A 20137-nucleotide genomic window follows, 5' to 3' on the forward strand; every position below is an offset into this window, starting at 1 on the left:
ACTTGAAACACTGTTATTTTACAGGTTTTTCCTAACTTATTACAATCAAACCCCTTCAATAAAGTTATGCCACTAAAAACTCAGCAGAGAAACACTGTTATTTTACAGATTTCTCCTAAATGATTATCAAACATATTTAATAAAGTGGCACCACTAAAAGTTAAGCAGACAAACACTTTTATTGTACAGATTGTTAGAAACAAAAAGCTTCAAGTGTTAACAAGTGTTTATTTTGGAAGCAAGTGTGCTGTATAAAACAGATTAAAATTATTTCAAACTTTAGCTTGCAGTGTATGTTCAAATGTAATGTTTAAATACAGTATGTAAAGTTAAAAACCTATAGAAGTACAATCTAAACACACTATTTATTGATCAATATGCATGGCAGCTGCCACCATTGGTGTGTGAATGTGTGTGAATAGGTGAATGAGAGGCCATACGCGCTTTGGATAAAAGCGCTATTGCTATATATAAGTGCAGTCCATTGAACATAACATAATGGCCAAGTAGTAAATTAAACTTTATGTCCACAATTCTGAACTATCCCTTCAATGTCATCAGATGATTTCAACTTTTAAAAGCGGAGAAAGCAACATATTGTGCTGTTGAACCGAGGGGGTTGTGGTCAGGTCTACAGTTTTTTAGCTTTACCATTTCAGTTTTATATTGTTTTCCACAATATTCTACCGACCCCTGGGGGCTCCATAATATGTGTGAACATTATACTGTTTAATTAAGAATCCCAACTATACAGTGTATTACTAAGTCAAATGGCTTGGTTTCAAAACCAAATTCTCAACAATACTAAACGACATGGCCCCCCTAAGAACCACCAGGGTAAAAAATCGCGCTGAGCCGTGGATGCACTCCGAAATACTGGCCGCTATGAAAACCAGAGACAAAAAATGCTCTGAGTTTCGTAAAAGTCAGTCAAAGCTTACTAAAAGCACTAGCAGTGAACTCCAAGCCCACGTGACTGAACTCAAACTAGAAAGAAACAGACTAAGAAACGACGTAAACTCCATGATCAAAACTGCAAAAAAGAATTTCATCAATGACAAAACTGAGGAAAACAAAAACAAACCACGTGAACTTTGGAAATTACTCAATAATCAACTAGGATGCAGTAAAAAACTTAAAACCAGATTCTCAAACATAAACATAAAAACGGACAACACGCTCATCACAGACAAGCTGGATGTAGCCAATTACTTAAACATTTTCTTCACAAACATAGCCACAACACTGGTAAACAAACTACCCTCCCACTCAGGGCTTTATGGGGTAGAACACATAGTAGCTTACTACAAAAACCTAGGGGTCCGCAAGGACGACTTCAAGCTGGAAATGGTAACAACAGATGAGGTACTCAATAAACTGAGCGCCCTCCAACCTAACAAGGCCACTGGCCACGACAACATCCCTTCCAAATTCCTCAGAGACTCAGCAGCCGCCATCACCCCAATCATCACACACATAATAAACCTCTCCATAAAACAGGGACACGTCCCCAAGGACTTCAAAATTGCGAGGGTGACCCCTCTGCACAAAAAGGGCAGCAAATTAGACCCAGGCAACTACCGCCCTGTTTCTATTCTCACCTCCATCTCGAAAGTCATGGAAAAAATAGTCTACGAACAGGTCGAAAAGTACCTAGCGGAAAAAAATCTAATCTACGAATTCCAATCTGGCTTCAGAACATCCCACTCCACTGACACATGCCTTCTCTATTTGAATGACCACATCAAACAAGAGGTGGACGCAGGCAAATACTGCGGCATGGTCATGCTGGACCTACAAAAGGCCTTTGACACGGTCAATCACTCCATTCTGATTGACAAGCTAAAAGCAATTTGTTTTGATAGTCTATCAGTGAGCTGGATGCAATCCTACCTTGAGGGGAGGGAACAGATGGTGGAGGTAAACGGTACCCTATCCCCCCCCCCTCACAGTGAGCTGTGGTGTTCCACAAGGAAGCATACTAGGACCGCTACTGTTCCTAATTTATGCAAATGACATGTCGTCAGCTTGTGACTGCAACTTGTTCCTGTTTGCGGACGACTCAGCCCTGCTGGTCTCTGACAAGAACAAGTTACAGGTTGAAAAAACCCTCAGCTCGGAACTAGGCAGAATCTGCATATGGCTCGCTGATAACAAACTATCATTACACATGGGCAAAACAGAGTCCATTCTCTTCGGTTCAAATAACAAACTCAGCAAGACCGACGGCTTCTCAGTTACAGTGGGTGACAATATTGTCACAAGGAAAGATGAAATTACCTACCTGGGTTCCATCCTAGAGGCTAATCTCTCCTGTGACAAAATGGCATCCAATGTAATAAAAAAAGTCAACCAACGAACACGATTCTTGTACCGGATCTCCTCTGGTAAACAAGAATACCCTGAAGACTCTGGCAGGAGCACTCATTCAGGGGTACTACGACTATGCTTGCACCTCATGGTACCAAAGCACCTCAAAGGCGCTAAAAACAAAATTACAAACATCTCAAAACAAACTGGTCAGACTACTGCTTGACCTTACTCCTAGAACCCACCTCACCCCTGCCCACTTTGACAACCTAGGATGGCTTAGAGTAGACGACAGAGTACAGCAACTTGCAATGGGCCTGGTCTACAAGATACACTACACGACCAAGGTACCCATGTACATGTCAAAATACTTCCCAAAGGTCAGTGAATACCACGATCACAACACCAGAGGGAGCTCCACAAATCATGTTAAACCCAGATTCGGCTCAAATAAGGGACTAAACACGTTTCGCAATTATGCCACATCAATGTGGAACGCCCTACCCAAAGCTGTAAAGGAATGTGGATCACTACCCACTTTCAAAACCTCTCTCAAGGGACACCTACGGGAGACTGCAATTCAACACTGGCCCCTGTAAATATCCTAACCCAACCCCCTCCAATGTACAGTCATTTACCTAGTATGGTTTTGTCAATAGTCCAATGTACAATTTTGTTTGTTTGTACAGTGTCCCCCCCCCCCCCTCAATGTACAGTTTTGCTTGTATATACAGTGTGCCCCCCCCCCCCCCCCCAACCACCTCCAATGTAGATTACCCAGTATGGTTGTCAATATCCCAGTGTACCCAACCCCCCCCACCCAACCTCCTCCAATGTAGTTTCTACGTCAAATGTATATACTCCCTTTTCCTGACTCCTTCTGTATCACAAACAGTACTGTATTTGCAAATCTGGTATGTCATAAATGTATAGATGTAGCAGTACTGACTATCTGTATGTCATGTATGTCATATATGTCCTGATGAATTGAAAATGGGGGACCCTGATGTAAACAAGACGAAAGTCTTTCTCTGGTCTGCATCCCCTTAACAATTGTGTGTATTGAGCTGTACTGTATTGTACCCATTCTGCAATCTGTTAATAAAGTTTTCAATCAATCAATCAATCAAACATACCACACCACAAAAGGTCAATGCATCGGTGGCACAAGTGAAGAGCAGATAAGGAACAATCCTCCAGATTGGCAGTAATCAGCTGGATCCTTGGTGCATGGTGCATCTGGGAAAATGAAGAAAAAGGACACTATGATTCACTGGAAAGTCCTTGAAAAGTAGGATTTAATGGGTTACCATTCCTCAAACTTTATTCAATAGTCTGTACCGACATTTGCCACTATTACACATTTTGGAAATGTGAACAGAGTACCGTCAGCTTTGAGAGTGCTAGTTGCATGTTTGTTTAGCAATAAAAACATGCACCTAATGCACGTCCTGTCAGATAAAATTGAATCACCAAAAGAAGGAAGACGTGGATTCACAACACCGGATACCAAGCCACCGGGGCTGTGAAACATTTTGAGCGAGTAGCCAATCTCGGTATCGATCGTCACGTGACACTTTTAGGGGCAAACATACCTTTTCCCATAGACATACATGGGTAAAGAAACGGCTGGGGAAATCACTCAGGCGTTGCACAAAGTCCAAAACTACTCTTAACCCTTGTGTCTGAAAACTAAAGCGTTACTCAATTGTCCTCTTCAAAAACGCAATACAAATATTATACTATGTTGAAGGTGATAGTGGTGTATTTTTTAGACCCTCTTGCTTTGCTGCTGGGAGGGGGGCTCCTTCATCTCCTCTCACTACCGCAGGTGAGACACCACTAGGTTGCTCGTGGTAAACAGGGCTTCTACCACTAGTGGGACGGAACCATGGACTAAACTCCTCTGATGCTGCTGCCACTTTCACTTTTGAGGTTAGCTCACAGGAAATTCAATTGAATAGCCTATATTAATATAAATTATATTAATAATGATTTGAAGATGTTTACACTTTTTTTTACAACCCTACTGTTCTCCCGAGAATTAAATAAAGGTTTGATGATGATGACATGTGCTCGAAGAGAGATATAGATAGAGTGGGTGTGTTTGTACATGCAAGTTATACTCACATCAGCTTAAGGGAGATGCCATCCATGTCAATTCAGCATAGGATGATTCAATGGCCTTGTGGTCAGCAGGGTCCCCCCCTCTGGCTGCTGGCCTCTGGTAGAGGTGTAGATCACCAGTGGCATCCCTCTGAGAACACAATTAGACTTTAGACGGTTGCTTGCAAGCACGATGAGCCTCATTTTCTAATCTATCCGATCTCATTACAAAATACTTGCCTCCTAGATCACTAAATGCGGGGCTCCTATCGATCCCTAGGGTAAAATGCATGCATGGGCTGAGCTCCCAAAGCGCCATGTGACTTGCAATACCAAGCTTGGCCTCTAAGCCCTTGTTGCTTTAACACTGGACCATCTGTCACAAAAATTACAGGGGATCTGGGGGAGATAGTGTGAACCTCTGCATGCGTTACGTTCCCCCAGTGAAACTCCTCGCTGTCAGGTGAAAAGAAGCGGCTGGCGACTCCACATGTACTGTACCCTCCCCAGGCCGACAGTTGGGCAACGCGTGCAACGACCAGGAAGGGAATTGGCATAGCAACTAAATTGCGATGGGTGAGAAATACAGGAAGCCCAAAAATAAATGGAATTAAAAAAGAAATTACCATTGTATATAATTAGAAATAATCTTCTCTAAAGTGTTATTCAGTGGACTTCTCCTTTAAAAAGGAACACACCAACTTTGTGGGAAATTTGCTTATTTGCCATCTACCCTGGAGTTAGACAAGCAGATTGATCAGTTAGCCTCATAGCATAATTGCCTAAGTAATTTTTTGGCCAAATTGATATTTCTGCCTAACTCTACTCTCCTCACTGCTGCACCACCCTGGCTCAGTGGCTGTGTCCTCAGCCAATCAGGACCTTGATAAAAAAAATGGGCTGTTTAAGGAATTCCAGGCCTTGACTTTTTTATTAAATTTTTTTATCAAGCATTTTAAGCACTTCAAGGACCTTGTGCGAACCCTGGATATATACTCTGAACAATTTTTTGCCGAACCGCTGCTGCCTGACCGCAGTGATTTCATCACCTCAAAAGCCCTGTTTAAAAAAAAATAAAGCGTATTTCGTGACTGTTGGGAACTAGGCTACACTGACACACCTACTTCCAGTGAATGACGCTAAGCTAGGCTAACGGCGCGGTTGTTCCCTAAGCCTAATGCATGTACAGAGAAGAAAAGGGTATGTATCTGCTTGTCCAACTCTAGGTAGATGGCAAATAAGCTAATTTCCCAAAAAGTTAGCGTGTTCCTTTAAGCCTCCAAAGAGACCTTTGCTGGAGTGGTCACAGCTAAAAATGTCAACGCATACTGTACACTTTTAATTACTACACTCTCCTGGAACAGGGCAGGCCAATGGAACTCAGACCAGGGGCCTCTTCTCCACAATCTGCATTCGCCTGTAGGATAATGTTTTTTCCATTTTCACTTCAATGACGACTTCATTGTCATGCTTTTTCCTATAAGATCACTCATGTTTGGAAAAAGACACATTCTTGGAAAAAGACACATTCTTGATTACTTACCATCATAGTAGGAGGCTGCAAAAGCTGTTTACTGTGTTCTTTGGACTGCCTGAAAAGGAGAAGAGAACATTGAACAAATTAGAAGAGCTTCTTGTTACAGCATTGAGTGTTTAGTCTATACCGAGAGCGCTAGCTCAATTCAACATTAGTTTACCGTAATATACAGACAAGAGAGCTAAAAGTACTATTAATATGCTTATCATTTAACAGCAAGCGCAAAGTCAGTCAATTGTCAACGCATACTGTACACTTTTACTTACTACACTCTCCTGGAACAGGGCAGGCCAGTTGAACTCTCAGACCAGGGCCCTCATTCATCAACGTGGCGTAGAAGATGTTCTATTTCCACACGTAAGCACAGAATGTAGAATCAGTGCACGCACAGAAAAATCGGGATTCACCACACGTGCGTACGCAGGTTCTACGCACACCTGTCATGATGAATCTCACCTTGGCCCTGCGCCGAGGCTCGTGCACACTTTCACGTATTTGCATACCAAAACCGCCCCGATCAACCAAATATGGTCAGGCCCTCCCCTTCAAATACCATGAGGAAATCCCTGTGCGTGGAATGTTGGAGAATGGCCAAGCGCACAAAAAAAAGGAATTACACAGACACTGAGGTGGAAGTCCTCGTAACAGAGGTGGATGCCAGGGCGGGGGTACTTTTTGGGTCCCTCAGCCTTGGCATCACCACCAAGAGGAAGACTGCTGCGTGGGAGGCAGTCACCGACGCCGTCAATTCTATCTCCCCGCAGCAGCGAACCATAGCGGAGACCAGAAAGAAATGGTTCGACGTTTAACTGATGGCCAAGAAGCGCCTGGCCGATCATAGGCGGAATGCCAGTGCGACTGGCGGGGGGCAGGTATGTCGTATGTCAATCATATATGATATATCTGTTATGATGAATTGAAAATGGGGGACCCTGATGTAAACAAGACGAAAGTATTTATCTGGTCTGCATCCCCTTAACAATTGTGTGTATTGAGCCGTACTGCATTGTACCCATTCTGCAACCTGTTAATACAGTCTTTCAATCAATTCAATTCAGAGTCAGAGTGAGCTGTCCCCGCTGGACATGAGGATAGCGAGCATCATCGGGGACGAGTCGGTGGTTGGCATTGAACGCACCACCGACACCGACACCTACGATGTGGCTGGGCCATCCAGCCAACAGGTGGAAGGTAATAATATAATATACACTTCATTTGTATAGCACCTTTCATACAGGAATTGTCACATCAGTAAAGAAGACTGGCATAGAAATAACTTTGTCGTCAACGATTTTATTGAGGAACATGACAAGAATCTCTTAATTTATTTGAAACAATATTCAACCGTATGGTTCCGAACCTTGCTAGCAAATAAATAAAATGTTATTAAATTGCCTATTCATTCCACAGGCAACTCGGCTGAGTTGACCATCAATCCCGATCCCGTCGACACCCAGGAGGAGCAGGAGGCGTCCTGCAGCCGACCCCCTTCGGCGCGCAGGGGGCAGAGGGCCCACCCGGACCCGGTCGTCCTTACGGGGGCCGTCCTCAACAATCAGGAGACCACCATCACCCTCCTGAGCGACATGAGGGACGAGCAGAGGCTCACACGCCAGACTCTGACCCAGCTGGTCGCGGTCCTGACTGGCATCGGCGACAGTCTGTCGGGCATCGGCCACAGTCTGTCGGGCATCGGCGACAGTCTGTCGGGCATCGGCGACAGTCTCCTGAAACTCACCGACAACAAGGATGAATAAAGACCGTAACCACTTTTGGCGTTGGTGTCATTATTATAATCAAATAATCATTAGCTGGATGAATGCCTTTTCTCGTTCCGTTCTTTTGAAGTTTGATTGATACCCTGCATGCACGGTAAACTGAGTGTCATCTGGTCACTTTTAAACTGTCAGCTACTTCTATTCAACTATAACTGTACAATGCAATTCAAAAATGGTTCCAATTCATTAATCAGCTCAATTCGATTTCAAACGACAGTCTTTTCTTTTTATGTACAGGTTACTAATGATTACTTAATTAATATGAATTGACACAAATCGCAGTTCTTACAGTGCATGGGGTAGACTCACTCAAAACTGCTCTATGATCCTAGCTCTTGTCTGCATTCCAGTGGCGTTTGGAGGTGGCTGTTCCACGTCTGGCATGGGGTCGTCAGGTAGTTCTGGGTTTAGCAGCGGGATGCCATGCCTGATGGCCATGTTATGGAGCACACTGCAGGCCACGATGATGTTGCAAACCTTTTCAGGCCGGTACTGCAGTGTGCCCCCCGTGCCAGACAGGCAGAGCCACCGACCCTTCAGGAGACCAATTGCACGCTCCACGGTGACTCTTGTGCGTGCGTGCGCCCGGTTATAGGTGCCCTCCTGTTGGGTGGTGGGGTTGGTCAGCGGCGTCATCAGCCATGGCTTCAGTGGATAGCCACGATCCCCTGCATTAAAAGAGATATAATTTAATTACAGATACCAGTAATAACATTACAATTTGATTAAATATAGGCCTAAATGTGCAACACTCACCAATAAGCCACCCGTCTTCAACAACCCCAGCCTGGAGACAAATGCCCACAGAGCTGTTCTGCACCACAAACGAGTCGTGGGTTCCTCCTGGCCACCGGGCAACAACATTTAGGAGTGCCAAACGGGCATCGCAGATCACTTGGACATTTACCGAGTGGAACCCCTTCCTGTTAACGTAATTGAATTCATTTTGTGATGGTGTTTTGATGGCTATGTGTGTGCAGTCTATTGCTCCAATTATGTTGGGGAAACCGGCGATGGCGTGGAAAGCCCTCTTGACCTCGACCTGCTGTGCGTGTGTGTATGGGAATTTGATGTAGTCGGGGATTAGGGACATGATGGCATCCAACACTGTGGGCATGATCCTGCTGAGTGAGGGTTGGGAGATGCCCGAGCGATCTGCGATCTCCCGCTGGAACGTCCCGGTGGCCAAGAATCCCAGGGTGGAGAGGACTTGGATGTGGACGGGGATGGCATGTGTGCGCCTTGTTCGGCGCTCCAATACGGGTCCCAGATTCTGGCACAGGTCGAGCAGGATTGCCCTGGGGAAGCGGAATCTGCTCATGAGCCACTCTGGGCTCTCGGCAAACAGGTCTGCCCTGTCCCTGAAGACGCGCTCCCTGTGGAGCGCACCATGGCCCATTGCCAAATCGTGCAACAATGCAAGGACTGCGTTATCCATGCTGAATACGTTCTGAAATCCATGTTCCAAATGTAATTTATAGGGTTTGCCGACGATTACACTCATGTCGCCAATTTAATTACGGGTCATACAGAACACCTGGGTATATTGAAACTCTTGATTGATTTTCTTTCAATCTGCGCTCCAATTGGGTCGTTGTTGGTCAGGGACGATTCTAGCCACGCATGGCTTCAGTGGATAACCGTGATCACCTGCATTTAAGTGATATTTTGATGACAGATATAATAACATTACAATTTAATTAAATGAGATTAGGCCTGAGTCATGCGTTCCTTATCAGCCAACAACGTATCGGCCAAATGCAACGTTAACCATCCTGCATCCTACATTCAGAAATTGATGCTGTTTAGGGTTTGACAATAATGACACTACTATCGCTATTTCACAATGAACTATAATGGATTACGGGGGTCATACAGAACACGCGCCAGTGTCTTTATTTCCGCCTTGAAACTAATGCAGAACTGAGGAGCGCTTATGCGTAGTAACGATATTCTACCACTGGGCGTCAGCTAAGTGTGCTCCGAGCTGTGCATACACGTAAGCACGGAGTCAAGTTCAAGTTGAAATTGATGAATCCCACTCTTTGCTTAGAAATGGTCGTACGCACAGGTTAAGCACAAATCTGTGCGTAAGTCGGGTTGATGAATGAGGGCCCAGGTCTCTCCTCCACAATCTGCATTCGCCTGTAGGATAATGTTTTTTCCATTTTCACTTCAATGACGACTTCATTGTCATGCTTTTTCCTATAAGATCACTCATGTTTGGAAAAAGACACATTCTTGATTACTTACCATCATAGTAGGAGGCTGCAAAAGCTGTTTACTGTGTTCTTTGGACTGCCTGAAAAGGAGAGAACATTGAACAAATTAGAAGAGCTTCTTGTTCCAGCATTGAGTGTTTAGTCCAGGGGTTAGCAACCTTTACTATCAAAAGAGCCACTTTTCCCCCCTCCCACAAAATAAAATGCTCAGGGAGCCGCACAACCTATTTACCCTTAAAATGAAGATAACACAGTGTATAACGTTTTATATATCCCCCACATACCCCACATTTAGCATAAAACATCTGACAATTGCCCAAAGTCATTTGCGATTTATTATACTTTATACTTATAGGCTATAGCACACAGTTTGTTGCATAATTTTGACTTTTTATTGCTGTTTTTACCCGTTATAACAAAGGAAAACCTCAAACTCTTATGAAGAGGAGACAAAATACTGGCTGTGTAGACCTATTTTTTAAATAAAACACAGAGGAGGAGACAAAACACTGGTGTCTATAGACCGACTTTGAAATAAAACGCTGAACTATTCAGGTATATTTGAGTCCTTCCCTTATTTGTGGAACATTTATAAAATAAAAAGTAGTCCACTTTGAAAAAAGACTACCATGTGTAGACCTACTTTGAAATAAAACACAGAAAAGGAGAAAAAACACTGGCATCTCACAGTGTTTAGAGGGTCTATCACAGTGTTTAGAGGGTCTATCACTTGTAATAGGGTTTGTAATCACTCGTTTAGCATTTCAAATATTTAAATATTTAAATAAATAAAACTTACATCAACTCCGAGCAGCAGTTTCTCCATAGGCTCCTTGAAGTACACCATAAGGAGTCTTCTCTGAAGCCTCTGGATCATATCTGGCCAGAACTTCCCTGATCTCCGGGTTGTCCAGTTTCTGGCAGAACTGCAGGATGGTCCGTCCTCTCTGACCCAGGGCATCTTGGATCTTTTGAAGGGCATCAGTGTCTGTCAGGAGGCCAAAGTGGGAGAAAAGCCCCGTCTGAGCGAAGAGAAAAGGCCATTCCTCTTTGAGCTCCACCATCGTTGGTGCAGGCATTTTGTTCAAGAACCGCCGCAGGATGACGTAGGTCCTCTCCATCAGAAGTTCTGCTCTCTGCCCCACCCATCCCTTCCTCTGTGTACAGACATACAAATACATGTAATGAGTACCCAAGTAACAACAATTAAATTTGATGTCACCACCTCTAGGAAATTGAGTGGCAAACCTTTAATTTCATGCTCTCTCATCATTACTCATTCTGAATATTAAGGTGGCCTTTTTGCTTAATGTGGGATGTTTATTCATGTATCAATTCACCAAAAGTAAAGTAGATTGCATGCCTGAGTAGATGTTCCGCAGATCCCTTTTCAAAGCCCCCAAGGCTTCCTCTATCTCCCCGTCCGGTATGTCTGCTGGGCCCCACCGCACACACCTAGGGATAGGAAGGAATCATAGGTTAACTCAATACTATTGGGGGAAATTATATTTTACAAAATCTATACATAATTTAAACATTCAATCCAAATAACCTAAGTTAGTCTAGCATGGCAGTGCCCCTGTAACCCCTAATTGCTCCCAATGGAGTGAGAATGGAGAGGACACTGGCGCTGTTTTGCCACCCCTACACATACCCGTATTGGTTGACAGGACCTCTCGTCCGTCTGGACTCTCCTGTCACTCCAGTGTGTCGTCTTCCCTCTCTGCGGCATCTAGCCTTCTTTAAATACAAGGAGACTAACACTAAACAGCAAAAAAAAATGATGATGCTGTTAAATGATAAGTTCACAATTTGACTGTAGACCCCTCTACCATGAACCTGAAACACAGAACCAATAATTTCACTCATCACTGCAGTGTTGAGCTTACTTCTGTTCATCACCTATGGGACATAAGATCTCTCCATGTGCAAGCTGTGTAAGGATGATGAACCTTCAACCTATTAAAGAAAAGAAAAAAAAATTTAGAATCAGTGAAACAAATGTGACCACTGTGTTTCTGTCCTGTGTAAATAACGGACACAGGAGTCGAGATGGATGCAGCACTTACTGAGCTGTGAATGGGACACACAACCAGCAGTTTAACCTGTTCCACCCGAGTGTTGCATAACATTTGCGTTTTTAATATCAAACGTATTCAAGTATTAACATCACCAACATGTCACAAAAGCATGTAGAATGTATATTATCATCAATACGTTAGTTTAGCAATAGGTTAAAAGTGCCATTAGATAGATTTAACTTTTCGATTTGCTGAAGTATATTCTGAGAGGGCGACCATTTTGAAAATTTTGAACCGTGGGAATTTTTCTGAACTACACTTCCTGGAAGATTATAATGGGATTCAAGGTTCAGAGTTCTGTATAAATTATTTCAATAACTGTTATTATTCGGGATAATAAGCCACAAAAGGTAACGTTTTTGACAAATTTTAAAACGTAGTTAGTTTCTCTTCCCTATTGTTAACATGTAGGAACAATTAGATCTGAAATTAGTTTCAAAACGGTTGCAATGTGGGGAAAATTAAAAAGTACAGTAGATTACAGTAGATTTCATTATCTGTTCTCATGCATGCCTGGTGATACTAAATCCAAATTGAACTTGGGCATTTGAAAGATAATATATGTATATATATTAGAGCTGGGCCGTTAACGGCGTTAACGTGCTGCGTTAACGCTATAATAGTATCGCACGATAATATAATTAACGCATTAATCTAAAAAAAAAAAAGAAAAAAAAAAAAATCTACCTTTATTTACCCAGGGTAGGTTCGCTGAGCACAGATGTTCTTTTCCATTCACACCTGGGAGCTGCCCAGTACAACCACAGTTGACACCATTGGCCACTGAGCAACTCCACTGGAGCAGTTGATTCAAGCCATGTCACATAGTTCAAGTTTGAAATGATTCTTTCTGTTTTGCTCCTGAAAGTGTGCTAGATACTGTACTGTACTGGTAATATTATGTATTTCTGAATAAAACAACTTATTAAACACAAGTACATCTTATTGAACATTATTTTGATATTTCATTACCAATTATTATAGCAAAACAGCTTTTTCAAACAGTCTGTAATGCATTTTGGAAACGGGAGATGGGCTCATGGTGTAATCGGCCACCTGGCCTGAGAAACATAAGGAGGAAAGAAAAAGTAAGGACTTACTTCTGGTCATTATTTGGGTAGAACACACATATTTTGAATGCCTTCGGCAGGTTTTTTTTTTTTTTTTTGAGCCATTTTAATCTAGATTAATCTAGATTAAATCCAGGATTGCAGATAGATTAATCTAGATTAAAAGAATTAATCTATGCCCACCTCTAATATATATATAAATGTGCGAATTGGCTATAATAAGGTAATTTATAAGCATCATATTCTATAATAATATTTCAAATTGCATTGGTCCGGATGAGAGAATTCAGTACTGTATCTACAGAACCTTCGGTTTAATCATCTTCCCTTTATTAATTTCCTTAGATTTCTTTTTACACATGATCTCAAGAGGGGACTGAAACGAGATCAGTGGCCGTTTTTAATGTTTGGTCATTATTAGCATGGTGTTATTCACTGTCAAAGATGCAAAGAAAAATCATAATTCATATTCTCCTTTGTTTCATCACAATTTAAGCAAGCCTAGTAATAGACACAATATTTCTGACACTGTGAATACATTCCCTGAGGTCCATAGATGTCCCTAGATACCAAGAATATGCAAATGGTCCTTTTGATTTTGATTACAGTATTTTATTGTGAAATAATAATTAAATTATGTGAAATCAAAGGATAGTGTATGAATGTCACTGTAATATAACACTCATAACAGAATTAGTTATCAATAACCTACCTGTATAAAGGTTAAACGTTATTGCAAATATTTTTTTCCCTCATAAATATACCACTATATACATTAATTTCTTATATTAGTTTTAAAATTACCATTTAACAGTGCTCTGAAAATGCTCTGACAACATCATTCACTGTTTTAAGCACGAACACATAAGGGAGGTAGGGAGAGAGACAGGAGGGAGAGACAGGCCCTGCATGCCTGCACCCTCCACAAATCATGTTAAACCCAGATTCGGCTCAAACAAGGGACTAAACACGTTTCGCAATTATGCCACATCAATGTGGAACGCCCTACCCAAAGCTGTAAAGGAATGTGAATCACTACCCACTTTCAAAAACACTCTCAAAGAACACCTAAGGGAGACTGCAATTCGAAACTGGCCCCTGTAAATGTCCTAACCCAACCCCAGTCTGGCTGGAGACGGAGCTACAAGCTAACATGGAAGCTAACACGATGAATAATTATGCAAGTTAGCATTCGGATCAGGCTAGTAGGAACAATACAGAATGCTAACGATGCTAACATGCAAATCAACACGCAGGCTGGACTCGATGCAATACAGAATATTCAGAGGAACATGGAGGCTAATTCAAAAGAAATAAAAACGTTAGACAACAGCTAGGCTGGAGACGAAGCTACAAGCTAACATGGAAGCTAACACGATGAATATGCAAGTTAGCATCAGGCTAGAAGCAATACAGAATGCTAACGATGCTAACAGAATGCTAACAACATGCAGACAGGACACGATGCAATACAGAATATTCAGAGGCTAATTCAAAGCATATAAGCCTTCTGACAACATTTTGAAACGTTACTCATAACATAATACTCATACAACATAATATCAACATTATGGCAGTACTACTCACTTGTTGCAACAGACACACGAGGCAGAACGCAGGAAGAAGCCACACAGGTGCAGTGCAGTCTGGGAGACGGAGCACAGGTGCAATGCATTCTGGGTGAACAAGTCTGAACTCACTTTTGATTGATTGATTGAAAACTTTATTAACAGATTGCAGAATGGGTACAGTACAGTACAGCTCAATACATACAATTGTTAAGGGGATGCAGACCAGAGAAAGACTTTCGTCTTGTTTACATCAGGGTCCCCCATTTTCAATTCATCATAACATATATGACATACACGACATACAGATACACAGTACTGCTACATCTATACATTTATGACATACCAGATTTACAAATACAGTACTGTATTTACAAAAAAAAGAAAAAAAATAGAGTACATTTGACGAATAAACTGTACATTGGGGGAGGTGGGTGGGGGGTTGGGTATAGGTGGGGTGGGAGGGGACTATTTTATTGTGAAATAATAATTTAATTATGTGAAATATTCATAATGCTACTGTGAGATTACAACATCTGATGTGATATTACAGAGGCTAGCTGGAGTGGCTAGCAGCTGGTGTGGCTAGCTGGTGTTGCTAGATAGATAGATAGATACTTTATTAATCCCCTAAATTCAGGGTATCTCGCAGCTCATACATAGAAACTGTACATTGAAGGAGGTTGGATAGGTGGAGTGGGGGGGGGACTGTACATTGTAGGTGGTTGGGTGGGTGGGGTGGGGGGGTTGGGTAGGAGGGGTGGGTGGGGGACACTTTACAACTGTACATAAATATTACAGTGACAGTCCAGTTGATTTAATGGATGGAGGGGGGGGGGGGGGGGGGGGCGTTGACTTGCAATGGATGGAATAGTGTATAGTGCAGCAATGCAAGTCCGGTTCACAGTTATTGTTGTAATGGAGGAGTGGGAGTTTATGTCACGGGGTTGGGGACAGGCGGTGCGAGGGTGTGGGTGTGTGTGTGTGTGTGTTCTGTATGTGAATGAGTTCCAAGGCCTCGGCAGAACGGCACATCAAATCAGCCATTTCCCCCTCTGATAAGCATCTTCCCAGATCTCCTAGTTGCTCCCTACTGCTTCCAGTCCTTGTGCTAAGCTAGTTCCCTGGGGGGCTCCAGTGTTGCAGATCAGCACGTCGGAGTGGCACCCCTGCAGTTTGACAGACTGTGGTCTGCCAGTGAGGTAGTTGAAGATCCAGGCCACCAAGTCGTCCTCCACCCCCATCACTGACAGCTTCTCAGCTAGTAGTGGAGGCTGAATAGTGTTGAAGGCACTAGAAAAATCAAATAATGTTACCCTCACTGAGCTGCCCGGCTTCTCCAGATGTAGATAGGCCTTGTGGACCATGTAGATTATGGCATCCTCCACACCGATGTTCTGCTGATATGCAAACTGCAGCTTGTGCTAAGCTATAGGCTAGCTGGTATGCAAACTGCAGCTTGTGCTAAGCTAGGCTAGCTGGTCCCTACTGCTTCCAGCCCTTGTGCTAAGCTAGGCTAGCTGCTCCCGGGAGCATGTCTATGTTCCCCGGGTCCTATGTTCCCCGGGTTCTATGTTCCCCGCTTTGATTGATTGATTGATTGAACATTTTAGACCACCAGCCCTGATTCCAAACTCTAACCGTAACCAGTTCGAAAGAGGGCCTAAGCTTAACCAGTTCGAAACAAGGCGGACATTAATTATTAATAAAATAATAAAAATTTATAAAAATGTCAATCTATTAATCAATCAAGCGGGGAACATAGGACCCGGGGAACATAGGACCCGGGGAACATAGGGATGATCCCCTGCTCCCTACTGCTTCCAGTCCTTGTGCTAAGCTAGGCTAGCTGCTTCCAGTCCTTGTGCTAAGCTAGGCTAGTTGCTCCCTACTGCGTCCAGTCCTTGTGCTAAGCTAGGTAGGCTAGCTGGTCCCTACTGCTTACATCCCTTGTGCTAAACTATAGGCTAGCTGCTCCCTACTGCTTCCAGACCTTGTGCTAAGCTAGGTAGGCTAGCTGGTCCCTACTGCTTCCAGCCCTTGTGCTAATCTAGGCTAGCTGCTCCCTACTGCTTCCAGCCCTTGTGCTAAGCTAGGCTAGCTGCTCCCTACTGCTTCCAGTCCTTGTGCTAAGCTAGGCTAGTTGCTCCCTACTGCTTCCAGTCCTTGTGCTAAGCTAGGCTAGCTGGTCGCTACTGCTTCCAGCCCTTGTGCTAAGCTAGGCTAGCTGCTCCCTACTGCTTCCAGTCCTTGTGCTAAGCTAGGTAGGCTAGCTGGTCCCTACTGCTTCCAGCCCTTGTGCTAAGCTAGGCTAGCTGCTCCTTACTGCTTCCAGCCCTTGTGCTAAGCTAGGCTAGCTGCTCCCTACTGCTTCCAGTCCTTGTGCTAAGCTAGGCTAGCTGGTCCCTACTGGTTCCAGCCCTTGTGCTAAGCTAGGCTAGCTGCTCCCTACTGCTTCCAGCCCTTGTGCTAAGCTAGGCTAGCTGCTCCCTACTGCTTCCAGTCCTTGTGCTAAGCTAGGTAGGCTAGCTGGTCCCTACTGCTTCCAGCCCTTGTGCTAAGCTATAGGCTAGCTGCTCCCTACTGCTTCCAGTCCTTGTGCTAAGCTAGGTAGGCTAGCTGGTCCCTACTGCTTCCAGCCCTTGTGCTAAGCTAGGTAGGCTAGCTGGTCCCTACTGAATTGAATTGAAAACCTTTATTTATCCCCGAGGGGAGATTAAGATGTCATTTACAGCATAAGCAGCGTAACAGCAATTTAAAAACAGCAATTAAAAAACAGTTTATACATAACATACATGTGTTAAAAACAAGATGGACAAGTACACAGGGATAGAAATAGCTAAAATAGGACTAAAAAGATCTAAAAAGTGGTGAAAAAGAAACAAGTCCAATCATGAATGTGTTGTTAAATAATTAAATTAATTTGTTACAGTCCACAACCCAGCTTGTCCAGTTCACAGCAGTTGGCCCGTCCTGGCCCTGCTTGGTTGTGGAGCCTGATTGCCACCGGCACAAAGGACTGCCCAAAGCGCTTTGTGGTATGTCGGGGGGGATGAGTCTGTGGCTAAACGTGGACCGCTTTGGGGTCAGCTCATCATAGAGGGGGTGGCAGGGGTTCTCAAGGATAGCATGCAGCTTCCTCCTCGTCCTCCCCTCTGCCACCACCTGCAGACGGTCCAGGTCCGCTCCCACCACAGAGCTTGCTTTTTTTTTACCAGTTTGTTTATTTTGTCTGTGTTGGTGTTGCCCCCCCAGCATACCACAGCGAAAAAGAGGGCACCCGCCACCACAGACTGGTAGAACATCTGCAGCAGTTTGCTGCAGACATTAAAAGACCTGAGCCCTCTCAGGAAGAACAGTCTGCTCTGTCCCTTCCTGTAGAGGGCCTCGGTGTTGTCCGTCCAGTCCAGTTTGTTGTTCATGAGAACACCCAGGAATTTGTAATTCTCCACCCTTTCCACCTCCTCCCCCTGGATGATGATGGGAGTTGAGGGCTTCCTCTTGCTCCGCCGATGGTCCACCACCATCTCATTCGTCTTGCTGATGTTGAGCTGTAGGTGGTTTTCAAGTTCAAGTTCAAGTTCTTTAATAGTTGTCATACAGAAGTACAGAATACTTTCATACAAAATGCTTCTTACTGTTACGCTCCAGAGACTGTGCTAGACAAGATAGTATCAAATAACATAATAACATAATATAGCATGAATTTAGAAGAAGAAAATGAGGTCACAGTTGTTCGGTATAGACATATGTACAATGTTCTGAGTTACCATATAATATACAATACACAACTATGCAGTGTACTAATGTACAGTACTATCTAGTGCAAAGCAGAAATGGGATGAGGTACAATTTTAGGTACAATTTACAGTAAGGTGTACGAGTTGTAGTGCAATCCTTCATCCATAAATATAAAGTGTGGGGAGTGGGTGCTACAGTGTGTTTGTTTAAAGTGGGTGTGTGCTATAAAGTGTGTGTAGTGGGTGCTACAGTGTGTTTGTTTAAGTGAGTGTGTGCGTGTGGATGTGTGTGCTATGTGTGTTTGGTGGTTGTTGTTGTGTAGTGTTCATTCATTGTTCGTTTAGCAGCCTGATGGCCTGGGGATAGAAGCTACTTCTGAGTCTTTCTGTGCTCGCCTTGAGACTCCTGTATCGCTTGCCTGACGGCAGCAGTTCAAAGAGGCAGTTGTTCGGGTGGCTCGAGTCCTTAATAATTCTCTTAGCCTTCCCCTTGCAACGCTTGTAGTAAATGTTCTGGAGGGTGGGGAGCCCCCCTCCAATTGTGCGTTCGGCTGAACGTGTCACTCTTTGTAGTCTGCTTTGGTCTTTTGCAGTGCTATTCCCAAACCAGGAGGTGATGTTGCCGGTCAAGATGCTCTCTATTGTACATGAGTAGAAGTTCTTAAGGATCTTCTGGCTGACTTGGAACTTCCTTAGGCGCCTGAGGAAGTAGAGGCGTTGTCGTGCCTTCTTCACCACACTGTTAATGTGTATGGTCCATTTCAAGTCCTCGGATATGTGGGCTCCGAGGTACTTGAAGCTGTTGACTCTCTCAACCGGTGCCCCGTCGATGCTGAGGGGGCTGTAGTCCTTGACCCCCGACCTCCTGAAGTCCACAATCATCTCCTTTGTTTTGCTGACGTTCAGGGAGAGGCTGTTGTGTTGCGTTGTGTTGCGCCACCTTGTGGTCGTTCATGTTGCCTGCCACTAGGCCGTCATTGTATGCTTTGGTGCGCTCTCTCAGAGCTTCACGGACGGATTTGTCTACCCAGGGTTTTTGATTTGGGTAAACTTTCATTTTGGTAGTGGGGATTGTTTCTTTCACCCTAGTACAGACATAGTCCAGCACTGTCTCCGTGTAGGCATTAATGTTATCTGTGTCGCGGAATACAATCCAGTCTGTGTTGTGAAACACTGACACTAGTGTATCCTCTGACGTCACATCCCATTTCTGCACCTCTCGCGAGACTACGGGAGTACTTTTAATTCTTTGTCTGTACTTTGGTGTAAGGAAAATGGATGCGTGATCTGACTTGCCAAAGCCACTATCAGAATGAGCCTTGTAGCCACCTTTAAATTGCGTGTAACAGTGATCTAGGATGTTACCGCCTCTGGTGTTGCAAGTCACATGCTGGTAGAAATCAGGCAATACCTTTCTCAGATTGGCGCTATTGAAATCTCCCAGTACTAAAATGGCGGCGTTAACGTTCGTCGCTTGTATATTGTTTACCTCGTCGTGTAGTCTGGAGAGCGCAGCGTTGTTGTTGGCTTGCGGTGGAATATACACTCCGACCAGGATGATCGCCGTTAACTCCCTCGGGAGGAAGAAAGGACGACACTTGATGGTTATATATTCCAGTTCTGGGGAGCAGTGATTGGATAATTCCTTCACATTCGTTGGATCACTCCAATTTTTGTTAAACATGAAGGCAATACCTCCACCACGTTGTTTACCGGACTCTGATT

At 43.8% G+C, this 20137-nt stretch overlaps 2 protein-coding genes across 2 annotated transcripts; one reads left to right on the forward strand and one right to left on the reverse strand.

Annotated features, from left to right (window-relative positions):
- Positions 1-6985: 6985 nt before the first annotated feature.
- Positions 6986-7710, forward strand: LOC311231650 (uncharacterized protein; the record flags this gene model as incomplete). Its single annotated transcript, XM_084318278.1, has 2 exons — positions 6986-7144; positions 7364-7710. Exons 1-2 carry the CDS (start codon positions 7039-7041, stop codon positions 7708-7710), a joined length of 453 nt encoding a protein of 150 aa, XP_084174404.1. The 5' UTR covers positions 6986-7038.
- Positions 7711-8040: 330 nt separating this feature from the next.
- Positions 8041-9130, reverse strand: LOC311231651 (putative nuclease HARBI1; the record flags this gene model as incomplete). The annotated part of the gene is made up of 3 exons (XM_084318279.1): positions 8041-8399; positions 8488-8574; positions 8740-9130. The coding sequence occupies 3 exons, from the start codon at positions 9128-9130 to the stop codon at positions 8041-8043; spliced, it is 837 nt and encodes a 278-aa protein (XP_084174405.1).
- Positions 9131-20137: the final 11007 nt, after the last annotated feature.

The sequence above is a fragment of the Notolepis coatsorum genome, assembly GCF_963971535.1.
Source record: "Notolepis coatsorum genome assembly, chromosome: 7".
NCBI lineage: Eukaryota > Metazoa > Chordata > Actinopteri > Aulopiformes > Paralepididae > Notolepis > Notolepis coatsorum.